We start from the raw sequence: 13348 nt of genomic DNA on the forward strand, positions 1-13348 counted from the left end.
GTTTCCTCCCACTTCAAAGGGTGTTGCAAACCTATCCTATTTGATAAAGATATTATTTTGGAAGGAGGAAAGTTCATGAGGGAGATGCCGCTAACAAAAACAAAATTATAGGATTTGTGAGCGAGTTCTAGAATAAGTATTATAGTAAATATTGGATTATGTATCAAATGCATAACAATGTAGAGTCAATAGAGTTCGTGTAGCGTAGGGTTAGTGTAGGCTAATAAACTCAAAAATATCAATCTTAGGGATATTTTTGAGTTTATTAGGGAAGGGATGATTTTGGATGTGGCTTTGGAAAACAACTACGAAATACAGAACTCCGTTGCGCTTAAGCGAAAGCACTAGGATAGATCTTTGCAGAGCTACTAGTTCTCGCAATAGAGCTGAAATTTTGTATGCTAATGTTTTGGCCAATCAAATCCCATCATTCTTTCATTATCCTTTCCGACACTTTGCGGAACCTCCTAAATACCTTTTCTCTGGTACTATTAAGGGTAAATCGTCACCAGATAGAGTACGTTGGATGCCTGGATCTGGCGCAATCCGCTGGGAACCCAGACTTGTAAATTTTGGCCGGAAAATATATATGGGCTGTGACAAGGAAAAGTTTGTGCAATCACCTGAACTTTGCACTCTCACCAGAGTCTGTAAGGGATTTGCAAAAGAGGATCACCCCACGGCTCGCTTGCTTACGCAGCGGCGCATTCTCACGGATGGTCGCCTTCCTATGCTGCACTTTATCATCGATCGGAAATGGCGGAAGAGTAATATAAGCCGTTCCAAACCGCCGATTTGGGCTCTGTTTGTATTCGGGAGCTCCTTGGATTTCGGCTGCGCTGATTAGTCGGGTGCCCATATTATCGTGGATTCTGATTCCACCGAATTTGATATCCGAGAACAGGCGGCATATAGTTAGGCACTGAAGAGCCTTGTGGGACAAATCGTTGAGAGACAAACGAATCAGCTGTCACCCTCACCTCTTGGCAAAATGCTACTTATATGATAGATTACCTCATAAGCGACTCCCAGCTCAAAATAGAAGGAGACAGAATTTCCCCCTTCTTATCCGGCTCCTTCCTTTCTCTTTCACCACGCATCTCCCCAAAAATGAGGATAGTCACCCCTCTACTCTTCGCCATTCCCCTCCTTCAGCTCATCCTGGCCACTCGGCCACTCAACACCACTATCGGCACGAGCCGGAAGACAATGGAGAATACTTGCAATGCAGGTACTGCGCTTATCTCATTGTGAAAAAGCATAATGCTCGATTGTCTGATTAACCCATTCTCTCTAAAAGATGTAACCACCATGGACGCTAAACGCAGATTTGGAAAGCAAAAAGACTTGGGCGTGAGCTGGCACGTCTCGCTCCCATATAACCGCTGGGAGCCTGGGGGCCCTCCGGTTCCCATCATTATTGACGCTGGTGCCACAACATTTAATCACCTTGTCATAATTGCCACTACGCTGAATCTCGATCATGTTGGGGAATGGGAAGTACCTGACGATAGATTTGCAACCGGTAAACTTTGAATTCTGTGCGAAAATTTTTCCACCTGACATGTATTAATGCATGGTCGATCTTCTGGAATAGTGGACGGCTGTCAGGGCGGGAACAAGGGGTCCACCCTGGTAACGAACACCACGCGAGTCATTGGCCCACAACTACGCTTAAAATGGCATCCTCCGAAGAAACGCGGCCTTGGGCCCATCCAGTTTTTCAGCTGCGTTGGATCAATCCCGCAGGCGGGCTATGAATGTTTTGCATCGGACGGGATAGACGAAGGGAACTAAAATAATCCATTCAAATGCCTAGATAGTCCCATCATTTTATTTATTATTTATTCTCATTACTTAATGTTTATACTCTCTTTCCTCTCCTCGCTCCTTTTGTATATCTCTCGATCCTCCTCTCTATTTCTCACGATGCACGTCATTTTGAAGCAATATGTAAGCTGGCCTTATCTAACCCTCAAAAATATAACCCATATGTATTATGCTACAAACGTGGCCGCTTCTTTAAGCTTGGATTCTATTTAGTAAGGCCCTCCATTCACCAGAATTTTAGCCTTAATTCAAACCAAGGGTGGATACTGCTTGATTTCGAGTTTGCCATATTTTTGGAAGTCGGTAGATATGTGACTAGTGGCTCCAAAATTTTAATGCCCTTGATGTGCTATGTCCTTGTGCTGAGAGGTTTACATTGCATGGACTCTTTGCTGGTTTAGTGTTGCATCCACTCTACATTCCACGGCCTGTTTTTTATCTTGATTGTAGAATCGATTTTGTAGAAGCACATGGGATAAAAGATATGATATGGAACAGATTTCTATTCCACTCTAATCCTTATTGTGTTCTCTTATACAGAGAAAATTCAAAATATATTTTGGTCGAAAGGGTGAGTTACCCCTCAGTGAGCTATGAGATGAGAGGCCGTCGTCCATAACACGGTATTTAAGTGTGCTAGCACTAATCAACTTCATAAGCAATAGTTAAACCAGCGAAAAATCCGTGAATGGATCCACTATGGTTCAATGTATGTTATCAAGCGTGCTTGGCCTGTGGCAAGGACTTGGTTTTTGAGAGCTGTGCCCTAAGATGCTTTTTATGCGGTGCGATAAAAGCATTTATGCCAGCTTCTCGAGCTATTCTGATGTCCTCTGCTGAATATGACGTTAGTTTGACACTTGCACAGTTGAGTTGGGAAGGTTTTGGAATATTGTATGGGCTATTAGGTTGGTCTATTATCTCGCTTCAGCATCGATCATCATGTCATTTTTTCGACCATTCTCCTTACCCCGCTCCCCAGTCGATCAAGCACAAAATCGGAGATCGATGATTCACGTGATCCGATTCGAAGTCTACCAATTTTATTCCACGAACTCAAAGACTCAGTGTTAGTGAATAATCTATGATTATAGTTGGTCAACGGATGAGCTTACAGCAGCTTGGTTTGTAGTGGAAACTGTGACTCCAGGTTTGCTTGAGCGTCGCAAGTAGCCTTGGACTGGTGACCCTCATCCAAGAGCGTGGCTCGAAGTTTCATTAGAGAGGGGTACCAAAAAGTCTCCGTCGAGATTCGAGTGACGTTTTCTATTCTCATTTTGCCACTGGAAGCTAGAAATAAGGCAAAACCCTAGTAAGCTCTATTTCCCTCCTTTCCTTTCTCCTTTTGATTTCTTTGCTCGACTCAATCACTGCTAAATCCATAGCCATGGACACGCCGGAGACTGATTCTGCTTGGTTTTCCAACACTTATCAGCAGATCCTCAATGAACTGCGTGATGCTCTGATGGACGCACAGCCCACCGACACTCTCCAGTTTTGCTTCAATTATTTTAGCAGAAAGCTCGAGGAGGAGCGCACTCGTCTACTATCGAGTACGTGGAAATCCCCCTTTTTTAATTTTGTTTTGCGTGATCGCTCATATCCGTCCCCTCCCAATTCTTGCACTGCTATTATCTCTAGGAGTATCTTTGAATTGTGACGTTGATTCATTTGCCTCCATACCTCCCGCACCCTTGCCCCAGTCTCTACAAGAGCTCCCTGAGCACCTCCTGCTTAGTGATGACGACGATCTTCCGGATGACGATGCCTCAGGCCGATCCATCCCGGCGGTTGACCCCGTAAACTACAACCGGGCCCGCCGTGTATCCATTAGCGCAGAATCCATGGCCCCATCCAAATTCAAAGATTACGTGACGACAGTGTATCCCAAGACGGATGAGCAAAGAAGACGCATCGTCGATTCGATGTCTGGGAATTTTCTTTTTAAGAATTTGGATGAGGAGCAGCATCGAGATGTCATTGACGCCATGATGGAGAAGCATGCCAAGGTTGGCGAAAAGGTCATCGAGCAAGGGGGAGAGGGCGACTATTTTTACGTGGTTGAGACCGGGGCTCTCGACGTTTATATTTCCAAGGACGGCGTGGAGCGCAAGGTGCTCACGTACGGCCCGGGTGGGAGCTTTGGCGAGCTTGCGCTCATGTACAACGCCCCCCGCGCTGCGACCATTGTCGCCACCTCCGACTGCGTGTTGTGGGCCCTCGATCGTGTCACATTCAGGCGCATCCTAATGGAAAACACGTCACGCAAACGCCGGATGTACGAGGCCTTTTTGGAGGAGGTGCCGCTTTTAGCGGAACTGCAGCCCTATGAGCGCCACAAGATTGCGGACGCGCTGGAGAGCGTGTACTTTGCTGACGGAGAGGCGGTGGTGAAGCAGGGAGATATTGGCGAGAATTTCTACTTCATCGAAGACGGGGAGGCGATTGCGACGAAGCGAGGAGAGAATGGCGAGGATATCGAGGTGCTGGCATACAAAAAAGGCGACTATTTCGGGGGTAACCAAGCTTGTTTTCTCTCTTATTCTCAAGCCGACTGGCTAAATATGGGCTCACTCTCATTCCCTCTTGTTCTTTGTATCTAGAACTGGCGCTGCTCAATAACCAGCCACGTGCCGCCACCGTGCGTGCCAAGGGCCGCTTAAAGTGTGCCACCTTGGGCAAGAAAGCCTTCACCCGTTTGCTCGGACCATTGCACGAGATCCTGAAGCGAAATAGCGCTCAATATGTAAAACTGTATGCGCAAACCCAGCAGATGTGAAGACACCATCTCGCTAGCTTGGCCTCGTGTCGCGGGTGTCGAGAACGGCTCTGTCCCCTCATTTTCCTACCTCTTTCTATTCTATTTTGGTACTACGATTATTTATTTTATATATACGTTTCGTTTCTTCTCCTCCCTCCCCCTCTGTTAGATTATTCGGCTCTCAAACTGAGAAAACTTGGAAAAAAAAATAATAATAAAAGTTATTTTATTATCAATCATATCTCGAATACCCAACACACATTGCATAGTAACAAACAGAGTAATTTGAAAAGAAAAAAAAATAAAAAAGTGTGATGATAAAACTCAGGTTGGATAAAAATATACGCATTTAAACCACATTATTATTATCAGAGAGGAAAGAAAGAAAAAAAAAACATTGAGGAAACCCAAGAATTGAACAGAAATAAAATAATTGTTAGTAGAAAAAAAAAAAGAAAAAAATCCCATTGAATATATATTTATATAAGAGTTCATTTTGTGATTTTTTTGTGTGTGTGGAAGGATTCTCTGTACAAGAACAAGGTGTGGGAGACAAGGTTTACACAGAAGAAAGAAAAAAAAAGACAAAAAGAAAAATAACGTTCCTTGTTCAAGAGAAAGGAGAGGATGTCGTTGCGAGCATACTCACGAAGGGATGGGGTCCATTAGGACTGGTTCCAAAATGGCTGGTTCCGGCCGCCAGACTGGTGCAAATGCGATGGGTGGTAGCCTTGCTGGCCCTGCCCGCCTGTCTGGCCAACACCCCCACCCTGCTGTCCTCCGCCGAGATGGTATCCGCCAGCCACATTTTGCTGTCCGTAGGGAAACATGGTAGCAGCCGCATGTTGTCCATAATAAGAGGTGGCGGGATGCTGTTGGTGAGCGGGTGCTTGCTGATGCTGCTGCGGCCCGCCTGACTGCGGCTGCGAGGGCTGAGTTTGGCTCTGCTGCGATGCTTGACCGCCTTGCCCAAGTTTCTCACCTCCATAAGGAGATTTCCCGTAAGCTTGCGCAGAGTCCACCTTGCTTGCTTGCGAGTGGCTCTGCAGGTTATCCGACAGGAAGCCCTGCTGTCCTGCCTGCTGGCTTCCTTGCTGCGATGGCTGCTGCTGCTGCTGTTGTTGCTGCTGCTGGTGCTGTTGTTGCTGCTGTGGTATTCCGTAGGATTTTTGATACGCGTCATAGATTCCCATTCCGGGGAGTCCGGCATGTAGACCCTGACCTTCGCTTCCATAGGCTCCCATCCCCGTCGCCGTCTGCGAGTAATGGTGATGGTGATGGGGCTGTGCCGATGCGGTGTAGGGGGAACCAGTCGATCCATAGCTAGGCGTTCCGGCTGCACCCATTCCCGCGGGCTTGTTGGCCTGGTGCCCACCGTGTCCGCCAGCTCCGGCCCCGTACATGGGGTACATGTTCTTATTCATCAACGGCTGCCCATATCCCGACTGCTGGTAGCTGAATTGGTTTGGCATAAAATAGTAGTGCGGATAATAGGGCATGCCAGTAAGTCCAGGGTAAGCCTGTTGCTGTTGTTGCTGTTGCTGCTGCTGCTGCTGTTGCTGGGGCAATTGCTGTTGCTGAGGCTGCTGCGTGACAGGAGGAGTGGTGCCAGCCTGGGAGGTGGCTTGAGCGGTGGTGTCTTGTGCATGTTTGGCGTCGCGCTGTTGGTATGCATTCAACCCCGAAGCCTGGAGAGATTGGGGGTCATTGTGATAGTAGCCGCCCTGGGAAAGGAACGAGAAATATTAGCCTACAAGGACCACATAGCAGCTGAAAAGCCCATATACCATTAAAACCGCTCGCTGAGCCTCCGTGCCATATACACTGGCCAACTCGCTAGGTAGCGAGGTCATGCCTCCCATTCCGAAGCTTCCAAACTGTGCCGCTTGATTGGGCAAGTAGCTCATAGGGTCCATGCCCAAGTGGTAAGGGCTGGCCGTAGTCGCTGTAACTCCAGCCAGAGGTTGCTGCTGTTGCTGCTCCTTAACGAAAGACTGGCCAGACAGGGCGGCGTTGGCCAATCCACCGGGAACGGCGGTCGAGGTAACCCCTGGTGGGGCAGCACCTGGAAATCGGTTGGCGAGGTTAGAGATTGGCTGCTGTGGTTGTTGAGGGAGGGCATTGAGGCCGGGAGGCATGGATTCCGGCGGTTGCTGACGATTGATTTCCTGTTGTTCAGGGAGGGTAGCTTTTGCGTCGGTATCGGGTTGGATGGCAGGCCTAGGAGAATGCAATCAGGATGCTTAATTCTCAAGCTCCTCACGGGGTAGGAGAGACCCCACTTACTTTTCCGCAGCATCCCCGGGGGTGGCTAGCTTTTCCGCTTCAGCGTTCTCATTATCGGATACGCGCAGGCTTCCAAATTGAACGCCAACACGGTCCAACGTAGACACAAACTGTAGGCTTGCATAGCTTGGCATAACGACAGGCTCGTCCTTTTTCACCCGGCGAATGGGCGACTGACTCTTCAAGCCTGGTGATGATATAGTGGCGGTGGCCGCCGAATTGAGATTATTTTGGGGCGCAGCTGCTTGTCCCCCCACTGAAGGGGTCGAGTCCGTCTTCCGTTCTACGGGGACGGGTTCGGCCAGGTGCTCGTCGGTTCGTTTGTCTGCAGTGATCTTTTCGGAAGGAAGGGGTTGGGATGCGGTATCGGTGGGTTGTAGAAGGGTTGATTCTGCAGCTGAATGGCGTTGATCACCCAGTGAACCAGCATTGGGGGTAAGGTCTTTTGATGTGCCATGTTTATCTGCTTTCAATGCGCCGGCTTTGGCCCCCGCTGCTTGTGTTGAAGTCGGCTCCGCCGGGGCAGGTTTGGCAGCGGGCCTAGGAGGTTGGAGGGGGATGAGCCAAATGAAGCCATTGAGTGGCGATGGGTACACTTTTAGAGTCACTTACTTCACAATGTCAGCCCATGATGGTTTAGAGGAAGAAGCGGGTTTAGAGACGGGTGCTGCCTGCTGTTGTTTCTGTGGTTGCGGTTGTGGTTGTTTCGGTGTTGAAGAGGATATCGATTGTGACACCTGTGGTGCGGGGGTATTCGTAGATACGCCCCATCCGTCTGTGCCAGTACCAGCAGGTAATTCGCCCCACCCGTCGCCCGCCGTCGTCACTTCCTTCCATGCGCTTGCAGTAATTGATTTGCCCTTGTTTTGTGCATCTTCCTGGGAAAGATTCGGCGATTTTCCGGCTACGATCGAAACAGCAGAACCAACATTAGCCAAAGATTGGTCAAACCACGGTCGCAATGGAGACTTACATGGACCGGTGCTTGATCTAGGCTTTCCACCAGCAGAAGATTTGCCTCGGCCCCGGCCACCGCGATCTCCCCCTATACCCTTTGCCATGCCACCACGTGCAGCAGCAGCGCCGGGGGCTGTTCCAGCGCTACGTGGTGCAGGAGCGGAAATTGGCTTCGACTTTACTGTTTCCCTCTTCGTTTTTTTCGATTTGACCTCGCCCCACTGATTAGCATGTCCTAGAAAAAATAAAATGGTGAACAAGGAGAGAAGAGGATAATAGGGGGGGGGAATCGATGGGAACAGAGCGGAAGATTAGAAGTAGATGAATAAATCATTGCAGAGCGGCCAAAATGAACCGATCATGGCCATTGTCGGATATCCGCGACAACCAAAAGCATTCGCATAATAAAAAGAAGCGGCAGCGACTCACCTTCGCTAATTCGTGCAATGGTTATTTCCAAATCCCCGCCGGCCTCTTGTACAGCAAACAGCAGATCCTCGTCTGTCCATTCTGGAAATAACTCCTGCAGCGTCGCGAGCTTCCCACCATGCAATTGACGCAGCTGGCGTAACTCCTCTGATTCTTGCAGTTTGTGTGATGTGGGCTTGCCCGAGCGAGGCTCAACAGATGTCATTTCTTGATGAGGTTTTTTTTATATATTATTTTTTATGAGGGTTGGAAGTTAAAACAAGAGAAAAAAATAAAATGTTTGTGTGAGGGCGTGTCGTCAAAGTGTTCCGGACAAGAGAAAAGTGAACCCTCGAAAGCGAAAAGCAAAAGCGGCGCAGCACGTCACGTGGAACCCAGGCCATTTTTTTGTCGAAATTAAACGCTTCACTGTTCCAGTAGCATGATTAGGCGAGTGTAAAGATGGAATAGCCTATTTAAAAGGGGTTAAGGGGATGACATCAAGGGCCGAGAGCTTACTAGGAGGGGACAGGTTGGCCTAGATGGGGGCTTTATTGATTTGAGGGGAGCTCGGAACGCGTAAAAACGCGATATATTCCCATTCTGTATACAATTTAAGACCCATTTAGGATGCTCCCAACGTCCCACAACACCAAACATGGTTTATTTGTTTTATTACGCGTATTCATCGTCGAACTCTTCACATTGGATCGCCAATTAAAAGTCCAAGGGATTCAGCGTCCTCCCATTTACCCATCTGTTTCGCTCATTTTGTATGATTTTCTAGTATCTTTGTTTTCCTGCATTGACGCTGCTCTTGGCCAATCCTTGCCTAGAGATTGCAACTTAGTTGATTGCTCGCTTACATCCGTGTGTATGAGTATTTAATCTGTCGCCTCTTCCAACACATTCAGAGATCGCACAAACGAAGAAACTTTCGATACGATGAATGAGACCCGATTTCCCTCGACCTCCGAGTTCTCGGATAAGGTCCGAATCGACAGCAATGACGCGCTCGAGACCTCAAATACGGATCATATTGCCATCGCCGTCTTCTTCGCCTTGATATTTGGCATCACTTTCTGTTTCATATTTTATTATTGGGTAACCCAGTATCGGAAGAAATCGCATCAAGAACGAAGTGAGCGGTTTCTAGCGCAAGTGAAGGAAATGGATCAGGTAGGTCGTCGGTTGTGTCCTTTTTTTTCGGTTGAGAAATCGGCTTGTCAAGTATTAAGGCTATCTCTTTATCGTGATAGCTCGTCGAAAATGTCAAGTGGCAACTCTCATCCTTTACCCACCTCCCGGTGAACGATCTGTTTTTTGCCTTTTGGGGGAGCCATACGCGAAAGCGTATCATGCAGGAGAGCTCTAAGCACCGCGCAACGATTCAGTGGCGGTGGCTTCACCTTGCGTCGTGGACGCTAGTCCTAGTCTTTTTGAGTGGCATCGTTGTGCTACTCGTTGGCCTATACGGGGCTGGCATCGAGCCGAAAACCAAGGCTCAGGCCGTAGCCGGAGGGACCTTTTTGTTCATTTCTGCCATTAATTTCTTTTTGATCGTGCGCCAGAGGTTTTATTATCTACACCGGAAAGAGCTGGTAGGCATTTTGCCCGGAGAAGGTTTTGACCGAGACCTCAATGTGGTTTTCCATATTAGCTACGGGACGATCCCAGAGTCCAGGCGCTCAGTAAAACGGCCTACCCGAGCTTTCGGCCAAACCTCTGGTCCAATTGGATCCAGATTGTAATCCTGGTTTTCGAGTTTATACAGCTTCTTGGGTTTCCCCTGCGAGATCTCCTGGACAACGAGGGGCTTCAATCCACGCCCGAGGGAGACCACTTTCAGGAGATGGTCACCACCATCCTGCACGTTGCAGGCCTGATCCCACGACTACGCTCCTCCACATGGTACAAATTCGAGCTCTGGACCACGTTCACGGGGACTTGTGTCGCGGTGCTGGTGGCGGCCTTCATCCACTGCTACAATTTGTGGAGAGTCTATAGTATACCGGTGCAATGGGCCTACTACTTTATCCCCGTAGTGGTATAAACGCGCGAATATGAGCTTGTGTTCCTGTGGCCAAGCAGCTAACCCCGTATCTGCAGAATCTTCTTTACATCCCCATTCTAAATAGCTTTGTTTCGTCCGCAGCCTGTCAGTCACAGAACCTCTTGGAGAACAAGGAGATTCTCCAGCAGCTTCCATGCCACGCCCACGACATCCACCAGCCCACCTACCTCTGGTGCTCGCTGCTCGGCTATGCACTTGCCTACGTTCTGATGACCGTGTTTGTGACGTCCTACGAGCCGGAGCCGGTGGTGGGCGAGATCGAATTCAAGACGATGGGAGTGGCATTTTTAAAGAATATGGGTAAGGGTTTCACCGCTGGTCGTTCTGAACAAGAGCAAAGGTCTAACGAGGGATGTCCTTGGTTGGTGTTGGTAGCCCTAATGCTGATGATCGATTTCCTGCTTATTCAACACAATCAAATGCAGACGCGTCTTCGCGGCGTCTTGTCCATCACCATCCTCCTAACCATGGTGTGTTATAATATCAAGGTGCGGCCCTGCTATGTCGACAAGGTAACCCTATGGCAAAGCCATGGCCCCTCTTCCACGGCGCGCCTCCATTTAGAAATTCTCCCTCCTTTTAGGTCAATTTTTGGCGCACATTTTCGTACACCTGTATTCTGTGGACGTCCGTGTTTGTCGCCATGCTCAACGACACCGGCGGATTTGTACTGTCCACGGGACCGTTTATCGTTTTTGGGATCATTGCGGGCGGATGGGGCTTTGTGTTTGTTGTATTCCTCACGATCTACCTGCTCCACCCATTCAAGGGCAGCGAAGAGCCCAAGGGATTGGTGGCGAGGAAATCGACCGTAAGACGGGATCGGAAGGGGAGTCCGGTCGAGATAGTCGAATACATCGGAAAGAGGAGAATAGTAAGCCCGGTGGGGGCGAGAGTCCTCAATGGGAGGCCCCACGGGCGGGCTAGGGGTGGCCCAAGGGTGTTCAGTGGAAGTTTGGAGGGCCGGCTGGATGCGACTCTCCTAGTCCTGGGTGGCATACGGCGCCGAGTGTCACCTGGAGTTGTCCCGGCCGGGGTGAAGTTGGAGGATGAGAATGCTAGAGCCGCGACAATGTCCAGCCCGTCCAGCTCGACCACCGACAGAGAGCTTGACGCGGCAAGTGAAGATGAAAGTGTAGAGCAATCCACCCGTCGCACCGAGAGTAGAGCGGAGGGCCTCTGATGCCGCCCTCGAAAGCTAGCCGTGACGGACAGGTTTTGAATTTCTTGGCACCTTCGATTTCCAAGCATATAAGAGAATCCTTTTTCTTTTTCGTCCCTTATTCTTTTTTTTTTTTTCTAGTATATAGTGTAGCCCTCCCCGGTTTTATTACAACACCTCTCTTGTTTTTTTTTATTTTGGCGCACGCGTATTGCCTCTTTTTTCTCCATTTTGGAGGTGGATGTATACTGTATATAGATTTCAAATGCACCTACTTCTTCTCTACGACTGGAATAAAAACAAAAGGTTTATTCAGAGGGGATATAGGTTAGTGAGGAGGATGGAGAACAAGAAGCAAAGGGGGGGAGGGGATAAACATAGAGGATATTATAATACAAACAACAACTAGAAGATATATATAGCTAGATATATAGATATCCCTGCCACCTTCAACTGGGAGGTATAGTGAGGGTGGAATGCAACTACCGGCTGGCATGGCCCATCCCAGTAGGAAAGGCCGTACGGGACCAGGTGATCGAGGCATGGCCCACCCCACCCACCGCGCCAAGCAGATAATCGCCGCAGCGGAAAAAGGTTAGTCTAAAAGCTAGTTGGTGTAGAACAAGAAGCCAAAAAAGAAACAACAAACAACATACATTTTCTAATTTCATAGCACAGAGCTAAGAATGAGGGGTGTGTATATGGAAGCGAGAGAGAGAGAGAGAAAGAGAGCACGCGAGAGGAAGGAGATGAAGAAAAGAGAAGGGAAGGAGGAAGCGGAGGCGAGCCGGCCCACTTAGAGATCCTTCTTTGCCTCGCCCGCCTTCTCGAGATACACGTCGCTTGGGTCGTATTCCTGGCTTGCCTCGATCTCCGCCACCTGCTTCGACCAGAGATTGAGCAGCTGGCTCTCCGTCTGCTTGTAGGGGGGCGAGCGGTGGCTTTTCCCGATGCGGTCCCACAGCGTGCTGTACTGGCCGTAGTTGTAGTTGAAGTAGAGGTGGTGGATGGTGTGGTGCGCGCTCGAGTTGATCACGGGATTGTTGGTGAGAAGCTCGCCTAGAGGGGGAGGGAGAGAGGGAGAGGTTAGCAGCCGCGCGCGGCCAGAGGCTGGGCGGGAAGAGGCGGCACGTACCGTCGTGGATCAGGATGGTCCAGAAGTTGACGAAGACGAACATGAACAGATACAGGTAGCGGTGCATCGGCACCAGGTACACAAACAGGTGGTACGGCACCGACTGCGAGTAGCCGTCGAGCGGGTGGAACGCGTGCGAGGCAAAGGGGGTCGGCACTACCAAAAAGGAAGAGCAAATTAGGTTCCCGATGCGGTAATTTAGGGTTTGCATGAATGAGCGTACCGAGCCAGCGATGGTGGGGCTATGGCGGATCATGGAGCAGCAAGAGAGGATGGTTAATAAGTGAGCCGGCGCGCGAAGACGCTCTCGGGCTTACCTTGTGGAAGCGGGCATACAGCAGGCGGTGGTGCAGCGCGCGGTGGATCCAGTAGATGCAGAAGTCCGTGAAGGCGAGGAAGGCAAACACCGAGAAGAGCAGGTACGGCCACCCGTAGTCGTCGACGTTGGTGTACAGCTTGGAGTAGCCCCGCACCTCGAACAGGAACCACGGCACGGTGTACAGCGACAGGAATGGGATGGAGGAGCAGGCCAGGGCAATCTCCTTCCTCACCTGGCCCTTCAGGAACTTGGGATGCTTCATGAGCTCGCGATCGTAGAAGAAGAAGTACGAGATGCTGGCGAAGAGGAAGTAGAAGGTGTAGCCGCCGAGGGCGACGATGAGGAAGAGGGAGGCCGATTGGCGGAAGATGTCATCCCGAGGCAATGCGCTGATGGACAGGGTGGTGCTGTTGCCG

At 49.6% G+C, this 13348-nt stretch overlaps 8 protein-coding genes across 8 annotated transcripts; 3 read left to right on the plus strand and 5 right to left on the minus strand.

The window, feature by feature from the left end:
• Positions 1-491: 491 nt before the first annotated feature.
• Positions 492-859, minus strand: VTP21DRAFT_8447 (uncharacterized protein; the record flags this gene model as incomplete). The annotated part of the gene is made up of 2 exons (XM_069399298.1): positions 492-549; positions 624-859. 2 exons carry the CDS (start codon positions 857-859, stop codon positions 492-494), a joined length of 294 nt encoding a protein of 97 aa, XP_069254729.1.
• A 251-nt stretch (positions 860-1110) lies between these two features.
• Positions 1111-1797, plus strand: VTP21DRAFT_8448 (uncharacterized protein; the record flags this gene model as incomplete). Its single annotated transcript, XM_069399299.1, has 3 exons — positions 1111-1231; positions 1301-1525; positions 1598-1797. 3 exons carry the CDS (start codon positions 1111-1113, stop codon positions 1795-1797), a joined length of 546 nt encoding a protein of 181 aa, XP_069254730.1.
• Positions 1798-2678: 881 nt separating this feature from the next.
• On the minus strand, positions 2679-3106 carry VTP21DRAFT_8449 (uncharacterized protein; the record flags this gene model as incomplete). Its single annotated transcript, XM_069399300.1, has 3 exons — positions 2679-2744; positions 2801-2864; positions 2946-3106. 3 exons carry the CDS (start codon positions 3104-3106, stop codon positions 2679-2681), a joined length of 291 nt encoding a protein of 96 aa, XP_069254731.1.
• A 111-nt stretch (positions 3107-3217) lies between these two features.
• On the plus strand, positions 3218-4609 carry VTP21DRAFT_8450 (uncharacterized protein; the record flags this gene model as incomplete). The annotated part of the gene is made up of 3 exons (XM_069399302.1): positions 3218-3383; positions 3472-4347; positions 4434-4609. The coding sequence occupies 3 exons, from the start codon at positions 3218-3220 to the stop codon at positions 4607-4609; spliced, it is 1218 nt and encodes a 405-aa protein (XP_069254732.1).
• Positions 4610-5256: 647 nt separating this feature from the next.
• Positions 5257-8468, minus strand: VTP21DRAFT_8451 (uncharacterized protein; the record flags this gene model as incomplete). The annotated part of the gene is made up of 6 exons (XM_069399303.1): positions 5257-6315; positions 6379-6811; positions 6878-7417; positions 7490-7781; positions 7851-8069; positions 8264-8468. 6 exons carry the CDS (start codon positions 8466-8468, stop codon positions 5257-5259), a joined length of 2748 nt encoding a protein of 915 aa, XP_069254733.1.
• A 719-nt stretch (positions 8469-9187) lies between these two features.
• Positions 9188-11499, plus strand: VTP21DRAFT_8452 (uncharacterized protein; the record flags this gene model as incomplete). The annotated part of the gene is made up of 6 exons (XM_069399304.1): positions 9188-9421; positions 9502-9843; positions 9903-10289; positions 10352-10616; positions 10692-10828; positions 10900-11499. 6 exons carry the CDS (start codon positions 9188-9190, stop codon positions 11497-11499), a joined length of 1965 nt encoding a protein of 654 aa, XP_069254734.1.
• Positions 11500-11883: 384 nt separating this feature from the next.
• On the minus strand, positions 11884-12149 carry VTP21DRAFT_8453 (uncharacterized protein; the record flags this gene model as incomplete). The annotated part of the gene is made up of 2 exons (XM_069399305.1): positions 11884-12078; positions 12135-12149. 2 exons carry the CDS (start codon positions 12147-12149, stop codon positions 11884-11886), a joined length of 210 nt encoding a protein of 69 aa, XP_069254735.1.
• Positions 12150-12274: 125 nt separating this feature from the next.
• VTP21DRAFT_8454 (uncharacterized protein) lies at positions 12275-13194 on the minus strand (the record flags this gene model as incomplete). The annotated part of the gene is made up of 4 exons (XM_069399306.1): positions 12275-12537; positions 12614-12769; positions 12837-12855; positions 12931-13194. The coding sequence occupies 4 exons, from the start codon at positions 13192-13194 to the stop codon at positions 12275-12277; spliced, it is 702 nt and encodes a 233-aa protein (XP_069254736.1).
• Between the last annotated feature and the right edge of the window lie 154 nt (positions 13195-13348).

This window comes from Calcarisporiella thermophila, assembly GCF_041956535.1.
Source record: "Calcarisporiella thermophila strain CBS 279.70 unplaced genomic scaffold VTP21scaffold_4, whole genome shotgun sequence".
Lineage (NCBI taxonomy): Eukaryota > Fungi > Calcarisporiellomycota > Calcarisporiellomycetes > Calcarisporiellales > Calcarisporiellaceae > Calcarisporiella > Calcarisporiella thermophila.